Genomic DNA, 26,802 nt, shown 5'->3' with positions numbered 1-26,802 from the left:
GTATAATTTCCTTCAGTAGAAATCAATACCTGACATTAGTCCTCTTGGATCCTTTGTCATGAAGTATGGGGGTAGCTTAAAACTATCACATGGCATCAGTTGGCAGAACATTCTGCAGCAGCCGTATAAGGCCGTCAATAGATCCCTTTTTTCAACAGCATTTCCCTTACTCTTGAACTCTATTTCAGTGGTATAGTTTTCTTTCTGGGTCACTTTTTTGGGCCCCTTCTCTCTTTCCCTGTTCCTTTTCCTGGTGCAGAGTGCCCAGACCTTACTCAGAAGTCTTCCAATATGGTGGAGAAAATGTACAATGACATGCTATCTTGTAGTAGGAGACTGCTGCTCCATTCAGGGCCTGAATTCTGAAAGGGCTCTTTCTGGTTCTCACTCCTTGTTAGAGCAGTCTGGCCCTGCAGACAAGTGAGACAAAAGTAATAGTGTGGAAAAGAAGGCAGGAGCCTGCAGCCACTAAACAGGAGAAGGCAAATGCCATGCCTCTTCTAATTCTATAATTCTCATCACGCTAGCCTGTATATATTTTATTTCAGCAATCTGCCAGCAACCCCTCTTGTACTGTTGTGTAGTCTTCTGCCCTACTGGGTAAATGTAGGCAAGTCAAAGGTCATTGAGCGGAGATGTTTTCTCAAGCCATGATATGGACAAGGTGCAGGTGGTGAGGAAATGAAGGCACCTGTTGACTTCTCTTGTCCAGAAGTTTCCAAAAAAAAAATATAAAAAGGAAAGCAAATACGTGAGAAATGGAAGAAGTATTTATGCACCATGATCCCCTATACAAGGAGAATTATCCAACTCCAAAAATCTGACCTAGCATCATATGGAAGGCTGTTAATTTCGCCCTATGGACAGAAAGGTCAGCTGCTTTCTTCAGGCTCAGTTTAGATAAGAGGATATTAATAAGGAAGTAGCTTCTTACCGCTAACCAAAAAGAGACTCCACTTTGCTTCTAAATCCATTTGTGGAGGATATAATTTAATAAATATTGGTATTTCCCAGCCAAAATAGTGCAGTTACATGAGTTTCAGTAAAGTGAATGCTTAAAAATCTCTTGCAGCCACTTCTAAGTTTAGAGTACTTCCTACCAAGGGTGAATTTCCCTCAGAAATCATTAAATCTGCAAAACAGATGTTTCTGAAGTGGAAGTAAGAGTCAAGCCTTTCCTTTTGTCCATGTTCTTAGCTAGTCTATGCTAGCTTGACGGAAGAAATTAAACACTGATTTAATCCAAGTTCAAGATGATAAAATGTCGAAAATATTGTGAACAAGATCAACTGTCTCTATTTTGTGGCAAACCTGTATGAATGCATTCTATTTTTCCCCTCAAGGGCTTAAAGGCATTGATATCAGTTACAAGGCTGTATCTGAGATTCTGTTTGTGGAAGACCAAAACACAAGCCAAAAGATCGGTATCCTCAGCCCAAATCAGTGGGTGGCTGCCTACTGGACAAATCTGAAAGTGGTGGAAATCATTATGCGGGGAGAGAAATTCTAGCATTCTACAGGGCCTTAATAGAAGTAAAAGGTCTTGCAACTCTGGATATACCAGGAAGAATTCTTCCTGTAACAGAAGAGGGTAGTGGAATAAAAGAAAATAGAGGTCACATTCCTCTTCAGTTAGTGGCCTGATGTTCTGCTGAAGTTGTCTGTCTCAAATCCAAGACCCTTCTCAAACACTGGAAGCCTATGCCTTTCCCAGGAGAAATTGCAAAATGCTATTACAAACAATTACATACAGAAAATAATTTGGAAGGTTATTCTAATCTGTATACCTCAAGAAACCAGTTAATGCCATGGAACTGACGGTCTCTAATACTGTGACACACAAAATGTGAGAGGGTCTCTTTAAGGATTTTTTCCTCATCATGGACTAACGGATGAGGAGGGGAATCAGGTAGTCCAGGAAGGTTACCTTATTCCTTTCTGATAATTTTATACAGCTGCCCATCACCATAGTCTCTGAGCACCTTGCATATGAAATCAATAGCAAGGTCCCTAGTGAACTTGGTGGAGCCAGTAGCTTGTCTCCCTTTTCAGTTTAAAAATTCTTGAGGACTTCATTTTGTTTAGTTTTTGGTTCATTTGTATGGTGGCTTTTTGGGCAGGGAGCGAGGAGGGAGTCATTTGGGTAGAAGGAAGTACTATTCTTGCTGTGGTAGGTAGATTTGTTCTAAGAGGAAAATTCTGCAGTTTCCTATGGACAATCGGATGGGACTTATCTGTCTTTGGAAGCTTGTTTCATAGCCAGATCTCCTTGACTGAGAGTGCTTTGCTCTTAGCTCTCAGGTGCTTCCTTCTGGGCTTTGTGGTCTGCATTTCCCTAGAGGGAGTGCAACTGTCTCGGTGATTCACAGATCAGATTCAGTCTTTAATGTATCTGGGGCTTGAACCATAACCTTCTTTGAAGATCAGAACCAAGACCTTAAACTAGTATCTGAAAATGACTGGGAGCCTGTGGAGGGACTCAAGCAAGGGTCTGATGTGCTCACGGAAGCCTAGACCATGGAGGTTCTTGTGCATTTTCACATTCAGCTTCAGATACAGTGAATTTCAGTAATCCTGTCTGGAAGTAATAAGTGCTTGGATCACTGTGACCAAGTCCACATTCAAGAGGAAGGGATGAAATTTCCCAACAAATAATAAGTGAAAAGATCTTTAGACACTACCATTACTTGGTCTTCTCTCTCTGCACAGGTTACTTGATTGTAGAGGGGGAAGAGGATACACCCTTTCTTTAGAAAGCAGTAGCTGGAGAAGAGGTTGGCTTGCAGTCTGCCTAGCTACTTGAACTCCTCTGGAGCTGGAATTGCAGAGTCACTGCATGAGAAGAAGTGAACGCAAGTAATATTTGGAGCAAGGAGAAAATTCTTTTTTCCAGGTTTTATAAAAAAAAAAAAATGCTAAGCAGTGCTGCATGAGAGAACCTTTCAGTAAGAAATTTTGAATCCATTACTTATTTAAATTAGGTTAAATTCTGGTTAAATCATGTAGGCTTTTGCTATTGGCTTTAAGAAATTCTAGAATCATCAGATGTAGGAGACATAGAAGATTTGCAGACCAGACTGCCATCCCAGGATATGCTGGAATACACTGGGGAATGGGATGGTTGGTTATGAAGAAGCTGGTGATCTGCACCTAGTAAACAGACCTCTAGAAAGCAGCTTCTTTCCTCCCTGAACTGGCTGTTACCTACCTGAAAATAAAGTTGTTCTCTCTCTGGGAATACACTCCTGCAGTACTTCCCTTTTAGAAAGTTTTACTCAGACCAGTAGAAAACTAGCATTACTGACAGAATTAGGAAAAAATCTAAATTCTGAACAATGTGCAAGAGAGGACTTTTGCAGAGTTGTTTCCCCATCCTTGCAGGAGTTACTCACGCTCCTCCAGTGTCATCAAGGGAAGGGAAGTGAAGTACTGTTGCAATTAATTGTATAATGCCCAAATTGCCTTATCCAAACATATTTAGAAGAAACCATCCTATTACAAAAAAGTCCAGTAACTTTCTGTTGGAGTGATAAAGCCAGTTTCTTGCCCAGAGAGATTTACCATCCTTTACTAAGAGATGGTAAAGCTGACTTCTAGGGTGCTCAGGGCACTCTGCCTCCATATTAGCAGCAATATAAAGGTTTTAATTTTCCTTTCAATGAACATTTTTAAGGGTTCTAGAATATATTACTAGCCAGAGTTTGCCAGGAACTCCTGTTTTTTGGAGCTATACTGTAACCTTTTGTCCTGAGCTCCAGAGGTCTTGGATATAATGTGGGGCCTAAACATATTCTGTAGAGCCAAAACATTAGGTTTTCTTAAAGTCCTATTGAATCCATCCTGTTACTCAGCCAAGAATGCTTTTTAACTTACTCTTATTCGTGAAAGATACTATAGGAAATCCAGACCCATGCCAATGAGATAGGTGGGATTTTATTCTACATGCTTCCTGATAATTAAAGATGAGGAAACTTCTGTGTGTCATGGATCTCAGGGACCCAAATTGGTTTTTTGGCCAGAGAAATTCTAGATATGCATGAACTCTTCTAAATTAATACTGATGCTTTAAATGGTAGATGGAAAAAGATTTGAGCTATAAACAGGACATTGTGGATCTCTTTACCTGTTCTTCACCAGCTTCTTGACCTATGAGATTAATTTAGACTAACTTCATCCAACTGCATTTGTCAGTTACTTTGGCATCTCATGAACCAGTGTCACTGTATCACCTTCTTTTCAGGTTCTTGTGGTATTGACTCTTTTTTGGAAGCCCTTTGTGTCATAAGAGATTAATATATTCTGCCAAAGATACTAACTAACTCAAAAGGAGACTTCATTATCTGAGACTCAGTTTTCTTAGATGGGCATCCACTTTTCTGACTGCAATAACCTCAGGTCATAGCGAGTCTCATGCTGTAGTGATTATCGACTAAACCATGCTTCCCCAGAATGAAGCCGTGGTATGGGCTCATCTGAGATTCCCCTCAAGATGGTGATGGAATTCCACCTTAATGAGCCAGTTTTGCCAGTTTGTTCCACATTCACGTGTGAGAGCCTTTCTGTCTGCTTGAGAAGTTTTTAGTGGTTCTACTCTGAGCTACTTAGATCCTAACAGTCAACCCAACTTGACAAATTCCCAAGGCAGTACTATCACGTAAGAGGATTGTATCTAAATATTTCTGTGGTTGCATCTCACATGGCTGCAAATTGGCTAGCCTAAAGCTGGAAACCCATGTCAAAGTTCATTCAGTCCAAGACATAGCTGCTGCCCTGCTCAGATACGTGTCAGGGCAGTTACATGGTACTGATCTCTATATGTCTTACAAAGGTTTTGATTGATTTGGCCTCTAAGAAGGAATTCTGCTTCAAGGCCTCCATCCTGCAAAAATTGTTCACAAAATAGAGGAATCTCTACTCGTTAACTGCTTGTTTTTGTCTTGTGATGTATTTTAAAAGGTTCTGAAGTGATAAGTCTGATTCTTAGGTCTTACTCAATCTTTTAAAAACAAAATACACCAACTAGTTCACATAGTTGGCATTGTCTTTTTTCTGCCAATGACTGTATTACTGTTAATTTCTTTGGGGACTTTCAGTTACTTTGACTCAGGGTTTAGAATCCTGCCCAGATGGTATCGTACAGGGAAGTACAACAGTAAGGTACATATTTCTTTTTTGGACTTGAAATCTTTTCTATTGCTGCTTAGGTAATATAACCTGTTGCTGTTTTTAGCATAATTAAATTTTGATAAATTAACACTACAAAAATGAAAATGAAATTTTGTACTTTCATTTTACCAGCAGATGGTTACAGCAGTTCAGACTCCTATACTTCAGATCCAGAACAGATTGGAAGCACTGTAACTCGGCAACGGTCAGTAGAGTAGTAACAGAAGAAATATTAAAGGTTATAAAACACACCTTCCCCCTCCCAAATGATCTTTCTGGCTGTTTAATAGCTAGCATTTGAAAGGGCAAATAAAGATTTATGGTGGCCATTATTTTAACAATCAAAAGTGGAGGCAACCTGTTCCCTAGTGTTATATGGGAGAAGTGTTATATGGGAGAAGTGTATCAGTCTGCCCTAAATATGTGTAAAATTTCTGGTGCAGCAGAACAATACTGCTTGATTAAAGTGGCAAGCCTAGAATTGGCTGGTCAGCTATTACTCCATGTTCGATCATGAGAACATTCTACTTCATATATAGGGTTCCTTTTGAAAAACAAGAATGCATAAGCAGTTGGTTGTCACCTAGCATACAGCCAGTTTCTTTGGTTTAGAAGTCTGCAGTGGTTATTTATAGATAAGTACTAAATATGGTTCTCTGGTTGCATCTCCAAGTGCTTTTGAGGATAGGAATAAAATTCAAAATGATCTGGACAAACTGGAGAAATGGGTCTGAAGTAAATAGGATGAAATTCAATAAGGACAAATGCAAAATACTCCATTTAGGAAGGAACAGTCAGGTGCACACAAACAAAATGGGAAATGACTGCCTAGGAAATAATACTGCAGAAAGGGATCTGGGGTCATAGTGGATCACAAGCTAAATATGAATCAACAGTGCAATACTGTTGCAAAAAAAGCAAACATCATTACGAGGTGTATTAGCAGGAGTTTTGTAAGCAAGACACGAGAAGTAATTCTTTCTCTCTGCTCTGCACTGATTAGGCCTCAACTGGAGTACTGTGTCCAGTTCTGGGCACCACATTTCAGGAAAGATGTGAACAAATTGGAGGAAGTCCAGATAATAGCAACAACAATTAAAGGTCTAGAAAACATGACCTATGAGAGAAGATTGAAATAATTGGGTTTGTTTAGTCTGAAGAGAAGACTGAGGCGGGACATAAGTTTTCAAGTACATAAAAGGTGGTTACAAGGAGGAGGGAAAAAATTGTTCTCGTTGTCCTATCCTCAGAGGTTAAGCAGCAATGGGCTTAAATTGCAGCAAGAGTGATTCAGGTTGGACATTAGGGAAAACTTCCTAACTGTCAGGGTTGTTAAGCACTGGAATAAATTACGTAGCAAGGTTGTGGAATCTCGGTCTGAGATTTTTAAGCGCAGGTTAGACAAACCTAGGGATGGTCTATATAATACTTAGTCCTGCCTTGAGTGCAGGGAACTGGATTAGATGATCTTGATAGGTCCCTTCTGGTCCTACTATTCTATGATTTACGAAATAAGAACATCATATATAAAAGAGGTTTTTAAAAGCCCTGAAAATCTAGGTGGGGGGGGGGGCAGCGCTTTGTACAGTAGGACTGGAAATCAACGTTGCTGTTTAACAGCATAGGATCAGTTTCAAAGTTATACCTTAAAACTAAAATAATTAGTGACTTCATGTAGTAAACATTATTAAAACTGTTTACAAACCCTTTTTGGTTATTTTATTAACTTGTAGTACAACAGGTGGGAAAGTGTTTTCCAGTGTTACTTAATTGCAAAGCTGATTCTTTGTCTACTTCTATATAAATCTTTACATTACTGAGATGGTGGTTTTTGTTGATGTAGCCATAGTCGCTTGAGGAGGTGATGTTGCTACACGGACAGGAAAAACGCCTTCCGTCAGTGTAGGCTGCATCTACATTGCAGGGTTATGCTGACATGGCCTCTGTAGTATAGACTCACCCCCAAGTTTCTTTTTTAATTAAATGAGTGCACCAAAAGTACTCTAGACAAAAAATCTCATTCAGCTAGTACTACAGCAACATAAGACTTCATCTCTTTAACCTCATTCTGAGTTTGGGCTTATTTTGTTTTACATCAGATTTCCCCTAAATCAAGGGTTATCAAACTGGGGATTGTGACCTCTCGGGGTTGCGAGACCCCAAGTCTTGCTATGCCTCCAGCATTTATAAGAGGGTTAAATGTTTAAAAAGTGTTTTTAATTTATAAAGGGAGTCATACTCAGAGGCTTGCTATGTGAAAGGCATCACCAATACAAAAGTTTGAGAAGCACTGCCTAAAAGGTGTAAGTCTTTGCAGGATCTGCATTTGTGTTTGGATCTTGACATTACTAATATGTCTTGCTTCATACAAAATAACAAAATGCCCAAGGATAAGGGCAGTATTTCTCAAGATCCTAAACAAATGCACTAGGTAATAGAAACTTCAGATGGAAGAGCTAGCACTCACATCTGCAAACATACACTGAGACTTCCTCAGCTTGATCATGCTCAAGGCTGACTTGTATATGAGTGAGGCAGAACCACTGGAAATTCCGTTTTCTTTAACACCATCCCACTTAACAGTAGAAAGCAATTCCTATTCAGGCTATTGACAGAAACTTGCATGTTTGACAAAAGTCCTGATCATAATGGCTTCCAGTCTAGGTTGGATATTGCATACCTTCTCCTGAATTAACACTTGGGATGTCTACTGTCAGACGCTATAAGCTTCCACAAACGTTACAGTAGGTAATGAGTGCAATAAGGAGGGCTAATATGCATTTTGAAGAGAAAATAAAGGTATAAAAACAAGAAATTCAGTTATCAGAAGCAGGAAACACCAGTTTCTTGCTTTAAAAAGTAAATTTGGCTGGGGAAAAAGGAGCTGATGGCAGCTATTAATCTTGAAACAAGATTTCTTCATATAGATGTTTTGGGTTGCACTTTCCAATTGAATTTCTAGGGTTCTGGGCGTCTAAGCCTCTACAGAGGTTTACTTGTTTTGCAGGTCACATTCAGGAACATCTCCAGACAACACGGCACCACCCCCACCTCCTCCTAGGCCTCATCCTTCACATTCTCGATCATCATCTTTAGATATGAACAGATCCTTTACAGTTACTCCAGGTAGGTACATTATATGTCCATGTGTTTGCTACTTTGTTTAGTACATATTTATCTTAACACTTTCTTCAGAGAAATTTTTTTAACTTTATTTTTAAATAGACAGCATTAGGTTTGAAGTGAAAGGCTGAAAGGGTTAAATCTGCTGATTGCTTTTATTAAAATGTAGACTCCCTTTTAAAGGAAAACAGTGGCTCAATCAACAACTTAATTAAAACAGTAAGTTCCTAAATAAAGTGTCAGTACATGAGGCAGTGTAGTCAAGTGGATAAACAAGAGCATGGGAGCCATGAACCCCAGTGACCCAAATGAGGACTCCACATTTCAAATTGAAAGTGCTCCAAATTCAAAAGTGCTCAAAAGTAGGAGTTTGTGACAGATGCAGATTCAGATGCAAAAGGATGGTAATAGATTTATAGCCTCAGAAGATTTTTACAGGTAACTTACTGTTTTATTGACAGAGATGCTGTCTTTATAATTTCAGCTCATGATCTTAAAGTACTGTACAAAGGTTTTTCTGCTGGGGAAAAAACTGAGGTGTAGAGAAGTTTACATAACAAACTAATGATGTGAGGAGTAGAACGCAGGTCTGATTCTCAGTCTCTTGCTCTGTGCTTTTGCCAATTTTGTGTTTGACCAAAGAGGCCACAGTATTGTAGCCTTCTCTGTAGTCATGGTTTGATTTAACCAGTTGCTCGCCCCAAGATGAGGGCTTACACCTACTTTAATCTGTGAGAGTTCAGCCCACAAGATTGACTATAGCAGAGAAGTTTATCAACAGAAGGGGGACCCCACGGTGCACAACAGAAGCTATCTAGTGCTCTTTCTACAATAATTTCTCTTAATAGTGTGACAGGGTCGGACCAGATGGCTACAGGAGAGTGATAGAAGGCAGATATTTTAGCCCCAGGTTAAGTATGTCCCTTTTCCCTGGGTAAGGTAACAGGGAAGGTTCCAGAACAGTCAGGAACTTTCTGGAAACAATTAAGGCAGACAGGCTGATTAGAACACCTGCAGCCAATCAAGAAGCTGCTAGAATCAATTAAGGCAGGCTAATCAGGGTACCTGGGTTTCAAAAAAGGAGCTCACTTCAGTTTGTGGTGTGTGTGCGAGGAGCTGGGAGCAAGAGGCGCAAGAAGCTGAGAGTGAGAAGGCGTACTACTGGAAGACTGAGAAGTACAAGCATTATCAGACATCGGGAGGAAGGTCCTGTGGTGAGAATAAAGAAGGTGTTGGGAGGAGGCCATGGTGAAATAGCCCAGGGAGTTGTAGCTGTCACACAGCTGTTGCAGGAGCCACTGTAGACAGCTGCAATCCACAGGGCCCTGGGATTTCCCTTCATCCCCCCAACTCCCTATTTGATACCAGAAGAGTTGAACTGGACTGTGGGTTCCACCAGAGGGGAAAGTCTCTGGCCTGTTCCCCGATCCACCAGGTGGATCATCCACTAGGGGATTATCGTTCTTCCTTTCCCCATGCTGGCCAGTGATGAGGCTAACTGAGTGAATGGCAGATTTGAGCCACGAAAGTGGCCAAACTGAGGGCTGCTGTGAACCTCTGAGGTGAGAAAATCTGCCAATAAGCGCAGGACCCACCAACGCAGAGTAAGAACTTTGTCACAATAGCCAACCATACAATACACACTGCAGTCTGGTAAAGGAGACACCAATTCAGGACGTTTAATATTTGGATTACTCATATGTCTTGGTGAAAAACAAGTGTTAATCACCATCAGTGGTAGTCATGCTGATGTCTCTTCTCTCCTCCCCCCTTCTTCCTCCCCCTCCCCCACAAATAGGGGCACAGGCGAGGGTATAGCTTTTATGATGCGTTACACTGACAGCCACTGGACTTCATACATATTTAGGAAGCTTTTTACCCCTTTTCATTATTTGAATTTTCACTCCCCGCTGCTTTTGGGGTGCCTTGTTTTTCATAGGCTAATTCGTTAGTTCTCATACTCATTAACGTTTGTCATCTTATCACCATAGTAACAGCAACATTAAGGAAGTTTCTAACAGTTCACCCTGGCCACCAACAGTTACCTTGTGGTGTCAGCTAATCCCTAGTAGACATTATTATCCAAACTCAGCAATTATTTTTAAAACATCAGGATATCTCAAACAGAAACAAGCTTGGCAGGCTTATCATCAATTTACTTATACTAACTTACCTTTGTAATATAGCTAACTCATCTTAAGGCCTAATTTGGCTATGCCTGAGACCTGTAGGCTGTATGTTGTGACATTAATTAATACTTATATTTTACCTCTGTATCTTAAATATAGCTGACACCTTTTATCCTTGGCTACAGTATAATTGTGGCATGTCACTCACTGAAAAACAGTCCTGGTTATGTTACCTTATGCGCAGATAACACGGCTTATTTTCATGTTAGCAGAGTGGAAAACTAAATACATGTTCATCATATTTGCAATGAGCATGTCCTAACATATGGAAATAGCCCTGTCATCCAATTGTCATTCAGAACCTATGTCTCTTCACAGGACAGCAACAAGCTGGAGTTGTTGCCTACCCTCCTGCAGTGCCTCCAAGACCACCACCCTCACAGGTGAAGTTGACTTATTCTGTGACAATTTTTTAAAAAATTAAATAGTGTATATAATTCTTTGCCCAAGTATAATCTTTCAGTCTGTTGAATTTTTAACTTTGCTTTAAAATATGTGCAGCAAGTAAGCACATAAGGCTGGTCTTTTGGAAACATTGGGGGGTATGAATGTGTACCAGAACTTTCAAGCCTAGGCTTCTGCCACCTTGCAGGGCTTCCCCAGAAAGATGAGGACCTGCTCCTAGGGAAGCAATGGACTAAACGGAGACCTGAAGTACTTTTCTCCTGAGGTCAGTGGGAAGTGTCTCTGGTCCAGGAGCCACATGGGAGGTGGGGAGCGGCAGAAACTTACAAATTTTTGGACACCATCCCCAGAATAATTCCTGGGTAGCAGTACAGAAATATGCTATACAACTACTGGGCCGTGAGTTGGGGGGTGGTGAGACAGACCACCCCTTGGCAAAGGTCCCCTGTTCTTTGTGAACTCTCACCTGAAACCTGACTAACTCACTGCACCAAACATATGTCTGACAGGATACTTACCTTACATGTTGCTCTTCCTGGATATCTACAGAAAGCATGTAACTTGTCAAGACTCAAACTTATTGAGATGTATGTACGGGTAATGTCTGTGGAATAATGTATTTATCTAAAGTATGCTTTACGGACTCGGAGTAGAAATTAGTCACCTGAGTGTGTCTCGATGATCCATTCAAGCAAGAGGGAGTTGCTAATCAGTCCCTAGTCAGCTGGCTAGGCATTGCAAGGTTCTATTGTCGATCCTTGCCACATCCCAAAACAGTCAATGGAAAACCATGAGAGACCATGACAAACAATCAAAACCATTTAAAGGTAGAAAAGAAACTCTACAACAAGGCAGGAATTCACCCGGCCTGTTTTCAGTATGACATAGAGCTTGTCTACACTACAGGTTACTTTGGTATACTTTACGTAACTCAGGAGTATGAATAATCCACATGTAAGTTGTATTAACCTAAGCACCGGTATAGACATTGCTATGTTGGCGGGAGAGCTTCTCCCACCAACATAGCTACTGCCTCTCACCGAGGCAGGAGTTAAGCTCTCCCGTCAGCTTAGAGCATTTCCACCACAAGTGCTGCATCAGTGCAGCTGCACTGCTGTAAGTGCTGTAGTATAGAGAAGGGCACTGTGGCTCCATCACTGAGGAAATCCCTTAAGGAGCAGGGAGCTTCCATGAAAGCGTTTATCCTGGTTCTGGTGAAATTCGCCAGCTTTGCAATGGGCTCAACTTTGAGGGGGCAGCCTACTTTATTATATATGAAAGGTAAATTGATAAGTGTAAACTCGGGTTTGCATTTAAGGATTCTGTTTCGTGTTGTAAGCAGTTACCATGATCACTTTCTCACTAGTTAAATCGTTATTCTTTCTTAAATAAACCAACTTTTGTTTTATTATAAGTGCTCACAAGTGTTGTATTGACAGTAGTGGTGGTTTAAGGTAAAACTGGTAAATTATGGTACACTGCACCTTTGATTGCAGAGCATCTGAAATTTCTGTGATCAGTCAATATTGGGCTGTATCACAGGGGAATGAGTCAGAGACTCAGGGATTGCAGTGCACATATTGTTAACCTGCCTGGCGAAGGAAGAGCTGTCACCATCAGGGAGCTGTCACCCAGCTACCATAAGAAAAGACTCTTTCTCATTGGAGGCAAGGGTAACAAAGGTGACTCATAGCTCTGGGTACCCTGAGAACCGTCACAGGTGGCATGTACAGTTTTAAGTGCTATGAAATTTTTGCTCACATTCATGTCCCCAGAACCTTGCTTTGCGGAAATTACTCACTTCCCTCTTCCTATTAGGGGAGTGCCTAAGTAACCATCTTAGGCAAAAGTGTGGGTTGACCCTGACTGGCTAAAACATTTTTTTAAAGCGTGTAGACAAGGGTTTACCACAAGTGCCAAGTGGTGTCTAAAAATGTGTTAAGATGTATTGGCTAACACATTTAAAATATCACCTATTCTTCTAGTGTTCACAGGGTCCCACTTAATACATGGAGTTTTGCAACTACCCCATGAAGTTTCTTGGTGACACAATACAAAGTCCTATTTAGTTAGCTGCAGGGGTTGCCTCATGGTTATAGCTAACATCAGGATCAAATATAACCTAAATATTTAAAATGGGTTCTATGTTAAATTCATGCTAGTTCACATCGGAATTTTTAATCAAAAAAACCCTGCCTTCATGCATAACCTTAATTTTAAAAACACAATTTAAAAACTTTTTGATGTGCACTTTGTCATGTTATTTATTAGCATGTCACAGTAGGAAAAGGTTTTATCTACTTTACTGCCAGCCACCCACCTTACTTTAAATATTAAAGTACATTAACCTTGAGACTGGGATAGAGGATGGAAGAAAAAGGGACTTCTCAGTTTGCCTTCCCCAAAGTGACAAGCTGCTCTTCTAGAAGTAGCAGTTTGTGAGCCTCCAGCCACTTACTATATCAGTAAATATAAACTGGGAATCATTCATTATCCTTAGTTTTTGTTTTTCTTATAGGAATTGAGTTGAAAGTGGTTGTTGCAAACTAATCCTAAAAGAATGCTTAACTTCTTAGAGATGACACAGAAAAGGGGTCAAAAAGTCTTATTAATCCTAAAATAAATTGTTGATAAACATGTATATTCAGAATAGGAGGCAATATAAAGGTTATACTTCCCCTAATAATTATCCTTCATATTTCTGCTTCTCAGGGGAGAATGTTGTATAATTCCCAAACTATTTTAAAAACAAAAGGTTAAAATTAACAAGCTGTACGCTAAAAAGCCACAAGGTACATCCAGGAGCGCTTTAAATGATTGGTATGCCACTTTTATGCTTGAAGGTACTCTTCCGTTGGCATCAAACACTACAACACTCCCAAGCAATGGACCAACATTTTGCTCCAGCACACCCTGGTATTGCTGCATGGTTTCTCCTCTCACACTGTTCAATTCTGAATTGTTGTGTAGCCTTTAGGTTCCAATATTCCATCTGCCCTTTTTTGTCTTTCACCTTCCTGCTGTTTCAGTTTTGCTCCAGAAGAGCAGTTTGGAGGAAGGATAGATTTTATCCATTCAAAGAGAAGTACACTTGGAAAAATGGAAAACAAAACAGTTTAGGTGAAAGGAAAGAAGTTTAACTTTACCACTGATCATTTGTGTACCATTGATAATGGACTACCAAAGTGTTCTGCCCCTTGTTACAAATGTTGTAGTCATTTTGTACTTGTATGGTAAGAAACCTGTTTGTTCTAGTGACAGGATAGAAACTTCCAAGCATTATTAAAAGTCTAAACAAAGGCAGTAACTTCTGCAGTAATACATTAAACAATTGTCCTTGGTTAGCATTCTTGCATAAACTCTTGTTTGGACAAGATTTTGCTCCTATGTTATGTCAGTTATTTCAAGAACACAGTATTAGTAATTACTGTCATCTTTGTTTTGCTATAGGGTGCAGGTCCTCATGTGCATCGCCCAGTGGATGCTGAAAGCCTAATAGCTCATACCAGTACCTCACCTCAGCAAATACCAGAACAGCCAAATTTTGCAGACTTCAGCCAGTTTGAGGCATTTGCTGCATCAGGTGTAAATGAAGAGGAGGAGGATGAAATTGAAACACATTCAGAAGTCTTGCAGGTCAGTGTAAATGGATATATTGTAGACCACTTAGTGTTATACACTGGTGTACCCTGTTAGTTATACCCAGTAGACCTTGCATAAATCACTTCCTGCGCCTGTTTCCCTGTCCACTGTTTGTCCAGTCTATAAACTCTTTTGGGCAGGTACAATCTTATTGTGTGTGTTTTTGTATAATGCCTAGCATTATAATGGGGCCCTGATCTTTGTTGCGGGCCTTTGAGTTACTATAGTATAAATAATATGTAACATCTGATTTAGATCAGAAGAGTTTCAAATAAGTTTTTATTATTTGGTCGTCTCTTTATACTGAGGTTAGCTCCGGTAGCAAGAGGTTATAATTTAGGGTCCAGCAATCCTCTCTTGTTGCTGCCTCTCATGAAATGTAACTTTCCTTCATGTCTCTGATGTGATCTTATTGCAGATCAGAAATAGTGAGAGTAGTGCGGCTAGGATGGTGCTGGTAGTCAGCTACAGCCCTGTCTCTCCATCCCTGAGCCTTTAAAGAGGACTTGGTTTCACATAAGAGACTTGACAATGTAAACTCTGTTCGTATAACGGAGAACATACCAGTCTGACATACCTGGCTATCATCCTAATTGTTACAGAATTAAATATTTGCATAACAATACAGTGTTTCTAAACTGTCTCATTCTCTGTAGGTTGAAAAACCCTCTGATTCTGCAGGCTCCCTTAGAGTCTCCAAAACAGATGCCAGAGTTGAAGAGAAGGCAGCTGGTAGTGTCCCTGTTAATGCGGTACGTAAAATGAAATTTAAGGGGAAAGTGTAGGTTTTAACACATAGAAGAATGTGTATTAGAACAGTTGCCAGTTAGTGACTGCTACACCTGAGTTTGCAGAAGCTTCCATTTGAAAACTCCATTTTCAAAGGCTCAGAACTTCTTGGAATATTTACATTTTTGGCTAAAATATTACATGCTTGCTGGGCTGTTTTCATCTAAAATTATGACAGTAAAGGCTCACTTTAATGAAGCTAGATTGCTTACATGTAATGATCAGGTTGTTACCAAAATTGATTCTTACAGGGGTTATTTTTAGGATTTTAGTCCATGGGGAACAGATGGCTGGAGCAGTTACTTTATATATATAAAATTATACCCCAAGGTCAATTACTACTCCCTTGAGATGAGTTATTCTCATGCAGTTTTTCTGATGCTGCCTGAGAGAACTCAAGTAGACCTTGACAATGAGTCAATGTCTCAGAACTTGTACAGTAAATAAATTAGTTTCTCAGAAAGTTTTGCACAGACGGTTGATTTGAGCAGAAATATAATTCACTGAGATGTTTGCTTATGGGCTGCCTTTTGCCTCCCAGGGGAAAGGCACCACCCCTCTTGCTCCACCACCAAAGCCTATTCGCAGAAGGTTAAAATCGGAAGATGAGCTGAGACCTGAAGCTGAGGAGAATACACAGAAAACAGGTGTCATAGCTGCTGTTCTTGCTTCACAGCCATCTATCCCTAGGTAACCCAGGATGAGTATGAATACGTCTAATATTGGGAAGTTCACATTTAAACAGCAAATAAAACTGTTAGCTTACGGAAGAGCTACAAGAGATTTACAATGTGTTGAATAACTGATTGTGGCTGTAAATCATATATATAAAACTACTGAGGGAGTCAACATAAATGTTAAAGGTTTTTTAATTAGATCCTCCCAAAAAATGTCCCGAGTAGTGTTGAGAGATACCTAATAAGGCACTCCAGTTGTCTGGATGAAAAACTTACTAACGTTTTGCAAAATACATTGACTATCAAAAGTGCTGTGTAAATGTTAATGTTGTTGTATTGTTAATTTTAAATAAAGTTGGTGAGTATGGATGGTCTTGAACTTTACCCTCAAGTCTATGCAAAACACAATCAAATTAAATTAAAGTCAATCTGGCATTGTATCAGTAGTCTGGAAGGTGTAAATTTATTATAGCAATTTAAGAATGTAATTCATTGTATTTGTTCTGTAGGAAACAGGTATGCAAAGCTTTTGTGCAAACAAGGCTAGTGTACTATGTGTTCTAGTCTGTAGAAAGGAAAATAAGTTGGAAGAATCACTAAATTATGTAAAAAAGTGTCCTCTGTACAGCTCTTGCTGAACACTTTAAATAGGGACTAAGGAATTGAATATACTTACCAAAGTTATTTCTTGGAGTGCTTGGCAGTGAAAAGACTTCTAAAAAACACTTTAATATATCCTCAGGTCCGTGGGGAAAGACAAGAAGGCAATTCAGGCATCAATTAGACGCAATAAGGAAACAAACACTGTTTTGGCCAGATTGAATAGTGAATTACAGCAACAGTTAAAGGTAATACCATCATTCTCTTTGTATGTCAGTTTCTGAGAAGTAAGTGTGTGCACATGTGTAGGCTGAGATAGCATAGTGATGGGGCCATTTAAGTACTGAGATAGAGAACTGTGTACATTAACACACACATTGTATATGGGTGAGGGCATAGGAGATAGCTATTTAAAATGTTAAGCTGTTTTTATACGTAAGCGAATAACTGGCTAGGCACTAGTACTGCTGAAAAGGATCTGTGGATAACATAGTGGATCATAAATTAAATATGAGCCAGCAATGTGGTATGGTTGTGAAAAAGGCTAATATTCTGGGGTGTATTAATAGTGTTTTATATAAGACATGGGAGGTAATTGTCTCACTGTACTTGACACTGATGAGGCCTCAGCTGCGGTACGGTGTCCACTTTTGGGCACCACGTTTAATGAAATGTGGCCAAATTGGAGAAAGTCCGGGGGAAAGCAACAAAAATGATAAGTGTAGGAAACCTGACCTATGAGGAAAAGTTAATAAACAAATAAAACAAAAACACCTAAGCATGTTTAGTCTTGAGAAAAGATTTGGTGAGGAGACCTGATAAGTCTTCAAATATGTTATAAAGAGGGCTATTATAAAGAGGAAGGTGACTGAGTATTTGTTCTCCATGTCCACTGAAGGAAGGATAAGTAGTAATCATCTTAATCTGCAGCAAGAGAGATTTGGGTTTAGTATTAGCAAAAACTATATAAGGATAGTTAAGCACTGGAATAGGCTTCAAAGAGAGGTTATGGAATCCCTGTCATTGGAGGTTTTTAAGAACAAGTTGGACAAACACCTGACAGGGATGGTCTAGGTATACTTTGTCCTGCCTCAATGCAGGAGGCTGGAGTAGATGACCTCTCAAGGTCCCTTTCAGCTTTACATTTCTATGAGTCTGATTACAGGAGATAGCTATTTGCAATGTGCTCTTGTGGAACTCTGAAAATAGAAAGGACAAGAAAATTAGTTTGTGTTGAAGTGTTTCTACAAGATGCCTTCTTGTTTCTAATTATCTTGATATTACTAATTAACATGCTGTTAAGTATAGCAAAAATAAGACTAGAAGAATTATTAACTTGTACACTTAATATCACTGTTCTGAGATGAAGGTACAGTAACTCCTCACTTAGTCGTCCCAGTTAACGTGGTTACGTTGCTGATCAATTAGAGAACATACTCCTTTAAAGTTGCGCAATGCTCCCTTATAGTGTTTGGCAGCTGCCTGCTTTGTCCACTGCTTGCAGAAAGAGCAGCCCATTGGAGCCAGCTGGTGGGGGCTTGGAACCAGGGTGGACCAGTAGCCCCCCATCAGCTCCCTGCTCCCCTAAGTTCCCTGTGCGGCAGCCTCCCAGCAGGCTATCAATTGCCGGCAGTTCAGCTGTCCCTCCCCCACTGCCATGTGCTGTTCCTGCCCTCTGCCCTGGAGCTCTTCCAGGGAGCCTCCTGCTTGTTGTGTCAGGGCTGGGGGTAAAAAGAGGGGTGCTAATGTTGGGGTGTCCCCCTCCCCCCTGCTCCGGCCCCCGGCTTACCCCATCTCCATAGAGCAGGGGGGAGACACAACAGGGCTCAGGACAGAGAGAGATTGCTGGCAGCAGCTGCTGTCTCAACTTGGTGATCTACTTAAAAAGGCAGTGTACTTAGAGTGGGGTCAGCGTAGTTAAAGGGGCAGTGCGCATCTCTCTCACACACGCGCACGCACACACAGTGTCTCTGTCTGCCATGCTGTCTCCCCTCCCTCCATTTTTGCTGCCTTGCAAAGTGTGAGGCTACATTAACAACAATATGTTAATCCTTGAGGGCCCAGCCAATTGCTAGCTCATCATTTAGCAAATAGGCAATCCCTGGGAAATATCCCACCCTCTTCCACCCTCTGACTTCACCACCTCAACCAAGCTTCACGATCATCATTGCTGTGTACAGTATTAAATTGTTGTTTAAAACTTATACTCTGTGTGTGTGTGTGTGTGTGTGTATATATATATATATATATATATATATATAAAAATAAAATTTGGTGAAAAAAAATTTCCTGGAACATACCCCCCCCCATTTACATTAATTCTTATGGGGAAATTGGATTCACTTAACATTGTTTCGCTTAAAGTTGCATTTTTCAGGAACATAACTACAATGTTAAGCAAGGAGTTACTGTATTTGGAAAACTAGCAAAAACACTTAGAAGCGCATTTGTGTTTTTTTTCCTCAGCCTTGAAGGGGGAGGAATCAAATCCTGAAACATGTTAATGAAATGTAAAGCACAAAACACTGATTCATTTCATAAGCATATTATTGAAAAAATAGAGGCCCAAAATGTCTGAAATGCAAAAATTGCAGTTCAGTAAATAAACACAAGAAAACAGTCTAACCTAACTAGTTAAATTGCTCACTGTTGTCTTGTGCTTTACCTTTTGAATTTGTCTTTGGATGCCAGTGTACTTTTACCTAATTTATTTTTTCAGCACCTCATCTTAGTTATGAATTTCATACTAAACCAATCCAAATGTGCTAAAATGTTGAATTTATGCTATCCTGGCTAGACAGGAGTGCAGGTCATTTAGAAAACTGACAAGTCTGAATTCAAATCTGTATTATAGTTCTTTAAAGACAGTTGGGATGGGTGAAATTCACTGAAAACAAACTTCAAGTTCATGAAACTTTAACCAAGTGAAATTCTGCCTCACTCTTCACCCAATTTTATTTGAAAATTATTTATCATGTGTATAAATTTATGCCTACTTATCCTTGCCTAGTATGTAGGTGGCACAAAAAGGAATGTAGCCTGCTAAATGGCTTTATTTTTGAACAAAGGTCTCATTCAGAGTGTGCAGAATTCACTAGTCGAGGCTCTGATTCAGCTGACGGGAGGGGGTCCTTGTATTCTTTAAAGAACAACTTGAGGTGAGGGCCCAAAGCTGATGCTAACATTTACCTTATTTTGATCACAGTAAGAATTTTTTCACAATGTTCTTTCACTTTGGACTGTAAATTGAAAATCTTTCCTTTCCAGGATGTTCTTGAAGAGAGAATCTCCCTGGAAGTCCAACTGGAACAGCTTCGACCCTTCTCTCACCTATAAGCCAATTGCCGTTAACTGTGAATTTACTAAATTTGGAAAGGGGGATTGGGTTCAAAGCCTATTGAAAGACCCATTCATTCAGCTCAGTGCGCTCTTTTCAACATTACATTTTGTGATTCTGTTTTGTCCAGTTTGTCCATCTGTGCATTTAAGTATTTTAACTCCAATCCAAAAAATCAGGATAACTTTTTTCCTTGAATGTTATGTATCTTGGCACTGCCTCCCCTGCCATTTCCTTGGGAATGGATGATCTTTCTGCTGGAGTTGAGTTTGCACAGTTTCAGTGGCCAAACACTTCAAACTGGAATTAATTACCTAATGGTTTCTATATTTCATGTCAAAGAAAAGGACAGCTCGTCAGTTAACTTTTAACATTAAAGCACACATATACTATAAATGCCTCTTACACTGCAGCATTTGTTTTATTGTATAAAACAGGAAAACTAATCTGGTATGTGAACCAAAATTGATCTCCCAAACCTCCTTTCACAAGTTAGCAAGTGATTCACAATTCCAGAAAGCCTGCCTTTTTTGCAATAAAGTAGCTCCCTCAGGCTGCCACAGAATTTCTTGCAGGCTACCTTGCCATATCATCTAAAATTGGTTATTTCATCTTTGTTTCATATTTTGTGCAGTATGTGACCAGATTGCCAGGTGTTCACATTTTTCCACTCATGATCTTGATTCAGCCGCATGCATATAAATGACCTATGGTACAACTGATACTACACGTAACAGACCTTCCTCGGTCATCCCTTCTGTGAAAAGAATTGGGTGTTAATTCCCAATGTATTGATTGCACATTTTCCTGAGCACTACCTGTAAATGCATGCTTCACACATGACCTTTTATTAACAGATCATATCCACCAGTCTTTACTGTAACAGATTGTACTGTCAAGTAATGTGTCAATACCTCTCTGAACTTCTAATTCCCAGCCAAAAAATAAACAGTTTGTTTCTTAGGACTTCTGGGTTACCTTCTGTTACCTTGTCTCCAGGCCTTATTTTTCTGGCATATAGACAGGCTTCACTATTAACAAAAAGTTCTCTGAGTGTATCCTGTTGTTTGGGTTGATGTACTGTATTAGGATTTGTTGAATATTGTATGATACACACCTTTTGATCTCATTTGTAAATTTGCATTAATTGCTGACTAACAGCAGATATTCTATTTAATGGCTTCTTCTGGCTGTGGGATCATAGATGTTAAACCGCATGGATGTATCTCAGCAGAATCAGAACTAGCAATTGTGTGATTTTTACACCAATAAAACAGCACAATATTTTAATTTTGTTGATTCATCTTTAACTGGAACTTGTAAAACTCACAAATCTGCAGGAATATATTTTTAAATCTTTTTGATGGCAGTCACAAGGAGCAGTAGATCCCTTCGTTTTTCTAGTTTTCAGCTGTTGGCCATCTTGGATTTTCTTGGTAAAGTGAGGCTAGCCTTCATTTATGTTAATATAGCTGCAAAAACTGTCTCATTTCTAGAGTACAAGCATAAGGGATGCAGTGTGGTGCAGTGGCTAAAGCACTGGACTGGGACTCAGATTGGGTTCCATTCCTGGATCTGCCACTCACCTACTGGAAGACCTTTGGTAAGTCGTGTTACCTCTTTGTGCCTTAGCTTCCTCATCTGTAAAATGGGGATAATGATACTGACCTCCTTTGCAAAGCTCTCTGAGATCTATTGATGAAAAGCACTAAGGTAGAATGGATATTATCTTAAATTTATAAATAAACCTAGGTATCCTGTATAAAAGCAGAATGCTGCTACAGTGTAACTCTTGGGTGAAAGAAGGTACTTTCACAGAAATCTAGATAATGTAATTTATTAAAGTACCTTCTGAATGTAATCAAACTAAATGGATCACAGTTTAGAAGTCGTTGACCTTCCCTGCTTCACTGTTGGTTTTAAATTAGTTTCTTAACCATGTTACCAATTGATTATTGAAAAGCACATTTTAAATCAAATTTTCCACAGTTTATGCTATTTACTACTTGCAATTCTGTTTGGACAGTGAAAATAAATTTGTATGTTTCCCTTTCTGATTACTGTACATTGACAGGATACTTGCAGTTTTCAAAAATACTGTGGGGGAATTTTACTACTCTAACACCTGTTCCAGTTATGTTTTTTGAAAATGTCATGGAAACATTGTTTTCTTTTGTACATATTTTGCAAACTAGCATTCCTTAACATAGAAGTAATGAATTTCACACTGTGAAATGAAAAAAGTGGATCTTTTTATTTGTATGTAGGTGGATTGAGATTTCTATAATGAATAACTTGTTTAAAAAATAAACTGCCTATATAGAAATCACACTTGCACAATATGTTGTCAATTAGTAGATTAAGTGTCAGACTAAATTTAGTGAAATCAGGTATAAGCAAAAAGGAGAAATGCAAGGCAACCCAGAAAAGTTAATAGTCTAAGATCACTTCACCGTTGTAACTAATTATCAAGGAGCTGGGTAACACTGAAAGACCGTATGCTGCACTTTCCAGCTGGGTCCTCTGGTACAATCAAGGAAAATGATTTTTTTTTTAAAACTGTATGCATGTAATTGTCCATGCAGTTTTGTTTATAAAAATAGATTTTTTTCAAAAAAAAAATCATAAATCAGACATTCAGACCTTTGAATTAAATGTAAAAAAAACTTTTACTCTCAAATCCTGAATGCATGATTGGATCTCAATGTCTCAAATCCTTGCAATGGAATCAACAAAATTGTACATCAAATTAAGAGCTTAATTGCAGTAATGCCACTTTTCTATCTAGGCAGGAGAAATAGGATGACTGTTTTTTTTAAAGATTTCTTGTGATTTATTTTGAATACTCATTATGTGAACTTTAAACCAAATTTTTAATTCAGAAAAAAATCTGAACTATCTAAAGAGCTAGTTTAATTTCTCATCTTCACTACAGTCTTTTGTTTTAAGAACATCATATTACGTGGTGGTCATCAAAAGTTAACTCATCTAAAAAATGTGGGCAGGATTTATTTTCAGTAAAAGGTAATTCTGTCTAATTCCTAGAGGAAATAGGTGGGATGCAAAACATAATTGTTTTAATGTTCCCTCCTCATTCCCTTCTGTCTCCCATTTGTTCTAGCTACCTGTTGCATCTTGTTATAATCCTAGATTGATTCTGAGCTCTTTGGGCCAGAGACTCTCTATTTGTACAGTGCCCAGGAGAATGTGGTTGCAATCTATGATGCTGCTGCGTGCTACTGCAGTGTGAGTAGTTTAGGGAATAAATAGGGGAGGAAGGATAAATGCCGATACAGTTCATACACAAATACGTGTTTGCACACAGTATTTTTCTTCAAACTGTTTGGAAAAACTTACCTTATTACAAAAAGAAAAGGAGGACTTTTGGCACCTTAGAGACTAACCAATTTATTTGAGCATAAGCTTTTGTGAGCTACAGCTCACTTCATCAGATGCATATTGTGGAAACTTATTACAGGCTGCTATAACAAGCAGCATCAATTTCTTGGTCTGATTTTTCTCTTCCCTCTAGCACCTTCCCCCCCCCCCATCTTTTCTCTCTACTAATTTGTCTCTTTTCTTCCACCATTCCGAGTGCTGGAACTGTTGCTTTTTCACCCTCAATACCCATTCATTGTCCTCTCCCATGTCTGTTTATCTACAAAATAAAATTGAATATGTGAAAAGCCTTTTTTTAAAGGCAGTGCTACTTTAAAAAGACTGTCAGTGTAATAAATTATTCTTCCTGCTTTTTCTTGTCCATTTCAAGGGTCCCTCATTTTCATCCCAAAGGCACCAGTTCCGTCTTACATGGACTGGATTTTTATCACTTATTACTGAAAAATATATCTGACATCCAGACTAGAGAATTACAAAATGAAGGTTATAAAAAGTTAGTTATACTAAAGGAATGAATCCACAGCATTTTTAAATTTCCTACATGAATAATTTCTGTCCTTCATTGAGTCTGCCAAACATTCTGTTCTTCATTTGGGCCTTGGTAGGTTGAGATACACTTCTCCTCCCACCTCTATTGTGTGCTCATAAGTCTTATTCGCTAAGGGCTTCTATACCTAGCAAGTTCCTCTGTTGCAAGCCAGGGTGTGATCTATAGTGCACCAGCTTACCCCTCAGTAACGTCCTGCGTGGTCACTGCTACAGTGCAATGAAAGTTCTAGAGTGGTACTGCTCTTTGAGGTAGCAGTAGGCTCAGCCGCCCTTGGGAGTTTCACAGCACTGTGGTAATGTCCGTATTGGACGTTCCTGAGCAGCAAGCTGGAACACTGCGGATTCGCACCTTGGCTTGCGGTGCAGTAACTTGCTGTGTAGACAAGCCCTAAAAATAACTTACCAAAATACACTTACAGAAGAATTTGTCTTAATCTGCTTTTTAATAGTAAGCACAAAATCTCATCATTTTACTGAGAAGGAAGTTCTTGAGAAGTAGTGTTCGAAGCATTGTATGTCCTAACCTTTAATGAACACATTTCTATTCCATGAAAACAAATTGCGAGAATTCCTTGACATTAGATTCTTAAATGTAAGAACAGAGCCAGAACAAATAGTAATTCTAGAGGAAAGATAATGAGCTGGCTGTTCATGTAAATTCTAAACGTAACTTACCTATTCTTGTTACTATGGTGCTTAAATACCTTCTACAGCAGTCCTTGCTGGGTGATTTCATTTTCAGCTACAGAGTTACACTTCCAAAAGCTATGTCTTTGTAACATCTAACAACTTATTTTTATTTGCCAGAGCCTGTATACTTTATTATTCATATTGCTGTACTAATTTTTTAGTACAGTTTTCACTCAGTGAGGAATTATGTGAAAATCCAGGACTTTGGTCTTTAATAAAAATTGCAAAAAAGTAAAATGTTTCTATCTCCTTAATGCCCTTTGAAACTATGATATAAGGACTTAATGGGTAGTATACTGAGAATATACCAGTTAAAATGTCTTGTTACCCATAACCGAACTGTAGTGTTGTCCCCTCGTGCAATCACTGGAGAAAATCTAAAGCCCTTTTCATAGCAGATTCTCGATGAATTAGCAGCTTTCTTCCGGTTTGTCATACAGTGAAGATCTTTATGAAAGCCATTAAGTCATATTGTGCGGATTTTGCGTTAAGTTCTGAAGACGAAATGGATTGTAGTAGTGTGATCTTTTCAAAAAAGGATCAGTCTTACAGGTCGACAATGAGTGCTGATTCTACTGTAAGTTTCTGCAGTCTGAGGCGCACACACACAATGGTACTCTCTGAGCCACTATCAAAAGGAATGCTAACTTCTTGGTAAGGTGCGGAATTTGAGCAAAAGTCCTCAGTAGGAAACTGCACAACAATCTGTTCACAAATAATTAGTGCGCACTACAGGAGTTGGGCATCTGAAACACTAAGATGAATCTCAATTCTTTTCAATGCTACAGTTGATTGCCCTTTGTAGTGCAGATAGCCATGTAAATTTATCATCTTCATCCTCTATAGAACAAATCCACTGGCGTTTTGGGCCTTGTAAAATAAATGCATTCTTTATATCTGTTAATGTGTAAAAAAGAAAGAGAAAGGCTTTAGTGTATTAACTGCTCTTGACCAATAGGTTATCTAAGGGATAGGTGGTAGTTTCATAGAATCTTGCAAATAAGCTTTACTCTTAAATTCTGACTTCCAATGGTTTAAGGACATAATGAATAGCAAAAAATACTTCTGCTTGTCTGATTTAAGAATATGTAGAGCTGTATCATATGGGAAACCCCTAGAATACAGCCCACAAAGTGAGATCGATATCAGAGGGGAGACACTGGACAGTGTTAAGTCATGTTTTTAGGAATCGTGTTTGCTAAAAGTTTTAAATCTAAGGATATGCTGACTTTCAACCCTACATTCTCCTAAATTGGTGTATAGGCATAGCTCCAGTGACCTGCACTGGGCTCTCTGAGGGAGTTATGCTAACTTAATCTAGCAATGGATCTGGCCTTCTCTGTTTAAGATTTCTTTTTTTACTCTGTTGGTTGCTTAGGCTCTTGGGGATGGGGAGGAGCAGACAGAAGCTACTAAGCATTTCACCATAGGTGGAGATTGGGAGGGGTATGGAGGGGCATTGCGTCCCCAAACTGGATACATTGCAGAGGTGACACATGGTGGGGAGGGTCAGATTTTTCTCTCCTATTTGGCCCTGCTTCCTCCATGCGGAGCAATGTTTGGGGGCAGAGGGGTGAGCAGTGATACTAGGCGCTGTGTCCAGGTCAGTTTCCCCACATGGGCTGCGTAAGGGGCGGGCAACAGAGCAGTTCCTGATCCTTCAGCTGGGGGCCATTTCAATTTTACTAGCCCATAAAGAAAGACACTTGTCCCAGAACCACAGGTATCTAGACGTTCTAATAAGCACCAGTAAGACTGTAGCAAGTGAACATAAGATCAGAGCAGCTTCCCAAGGGTCTGTGCAGTGTACACTGACTGTGTCAAGCCCAGGTGAGTGACAGAGTGAACAAGGAAGGTTAAATGTGAGTGGAATGTGCTCAAGCAGATGGGCAAAGCCATCGATTTGTTTGATATGTGCATTGCATGAACTACTTCTTAAGAACTAATTCATTATGGTTGAACAGGGAAAGGATCAAACTTGAATTTTTTTTTTTCGGGTACAGGAGTAAAATTCAGCCAAAATGTCCAGATATCAGAAACAATTATTGAATAATGAAAGCTTTTAGATTGTGTAACGAGAGCAATCCACCTGCTGAGGAGAGCTCAAGGAGGAACAATGGAAGGGTTAGCTCCGACGGGTGCCCTAATTAGTGCTGTGTGAATAACAGATGTTTTGGTTTGCTGGCAATTCTGAAAAATGGAAGGAAAAAAAATGTTTTGGGTCAAACTAAAATCA

The 26,802-nt window shown here is 39.4% G+C and overlaps 2 protein-coding genes across 12 annotated transcripts in view; one reads left to right on the top strand and one right to left on the bottom strand.

Moving 5' to 3' along the window:
- The window catches only part of REPS1 (RALBP1 associated Eps domain containing 1), a 106,860-nt gene extending 85,642 nt beyond the window's left edge, over positions 1-21,218 (top strand). For 6 of the 8 annotated variants that reach the window (XM_084624615.1, XM_084624611.1, XM_084624613.1 and 3 more), the window contains 8 exons: positions 5,299-5,371; positions 8,174-8,292; positions 10,797-10,861; positions 14,334-14,519; positions 15,182-15,277; positions 15,856-16,004; positions 16,734-16,839; positions 19,859-21,218. In XM_084624615.1, coding sequence (XP_084480741.1) covers positions 5,299-5,371; positions 8,174-8,292; positions 10,797-10,861; positions 14,334-14,519; positions 15,182-15,277; positions 15,856-16,004; positions 16,734-16,839; positions 19,859-19,927 — 863 coding nt within the window. In that variant the 3' untranslated portion in view covers positions 19,928-21,218. The remainder of the gene's footprint in view (positions 1-5,298; positions 5,372-8,173; positions 8,293-10,796; positions 10,862-14,333; positions 14,520-15,181; positions 15,278-15,855; positions 16,005-16,733; positions 16,840-19,858) is intronic. The other 2 variants (XM_084624612.1, XM_084624614.1) reach the window with 1 other exon arrangement.
- A 1,028-nt stretch (positions 21,219-22,246) lies between these two features.
- ECT2L (epithelial cell transforming 2 like) overlaps positions 22,247-26,802 on the bottom strand; it is a 57,849-nt gene continuing 53,293 nt past the window's right edge. For 3 of the 4 annotated variants that reach the window (XM_084624809.1, XM_084624808.1, XM_084624810.1), the window contains exon 22: positions 22,247-25,463. In XM_084624809.1, the coding sequence (XP_084480935.1) occupies positions 25,333-25,463 (131 nt within the window). In that variant the 3' untranslated portion in view covers positions 22,247-25,332. The remainder of the gene's footprint in view (positions 25,464-26,802) is intronic. The other variant, XM_084624814.1, reaches the window with a different exon arrangement.

Source organism: Lepidochelys olivacea (assembly GCF_965140295.1).
Source record: "Lepidochelys olivacea isolate rLepOli2 genome assembly, chromosome: 3".
Taxonomy (NCBI): Eukaryota; Metazoa; Chordata; order Testudines; family Cheloniidae; genus Lepidochelys; species Lepidochelys olivacea.
Note: the sequence above shows the minus strand (reverse complement) of the source record. Positions and strands in the feature narration are given on the sequence as shown.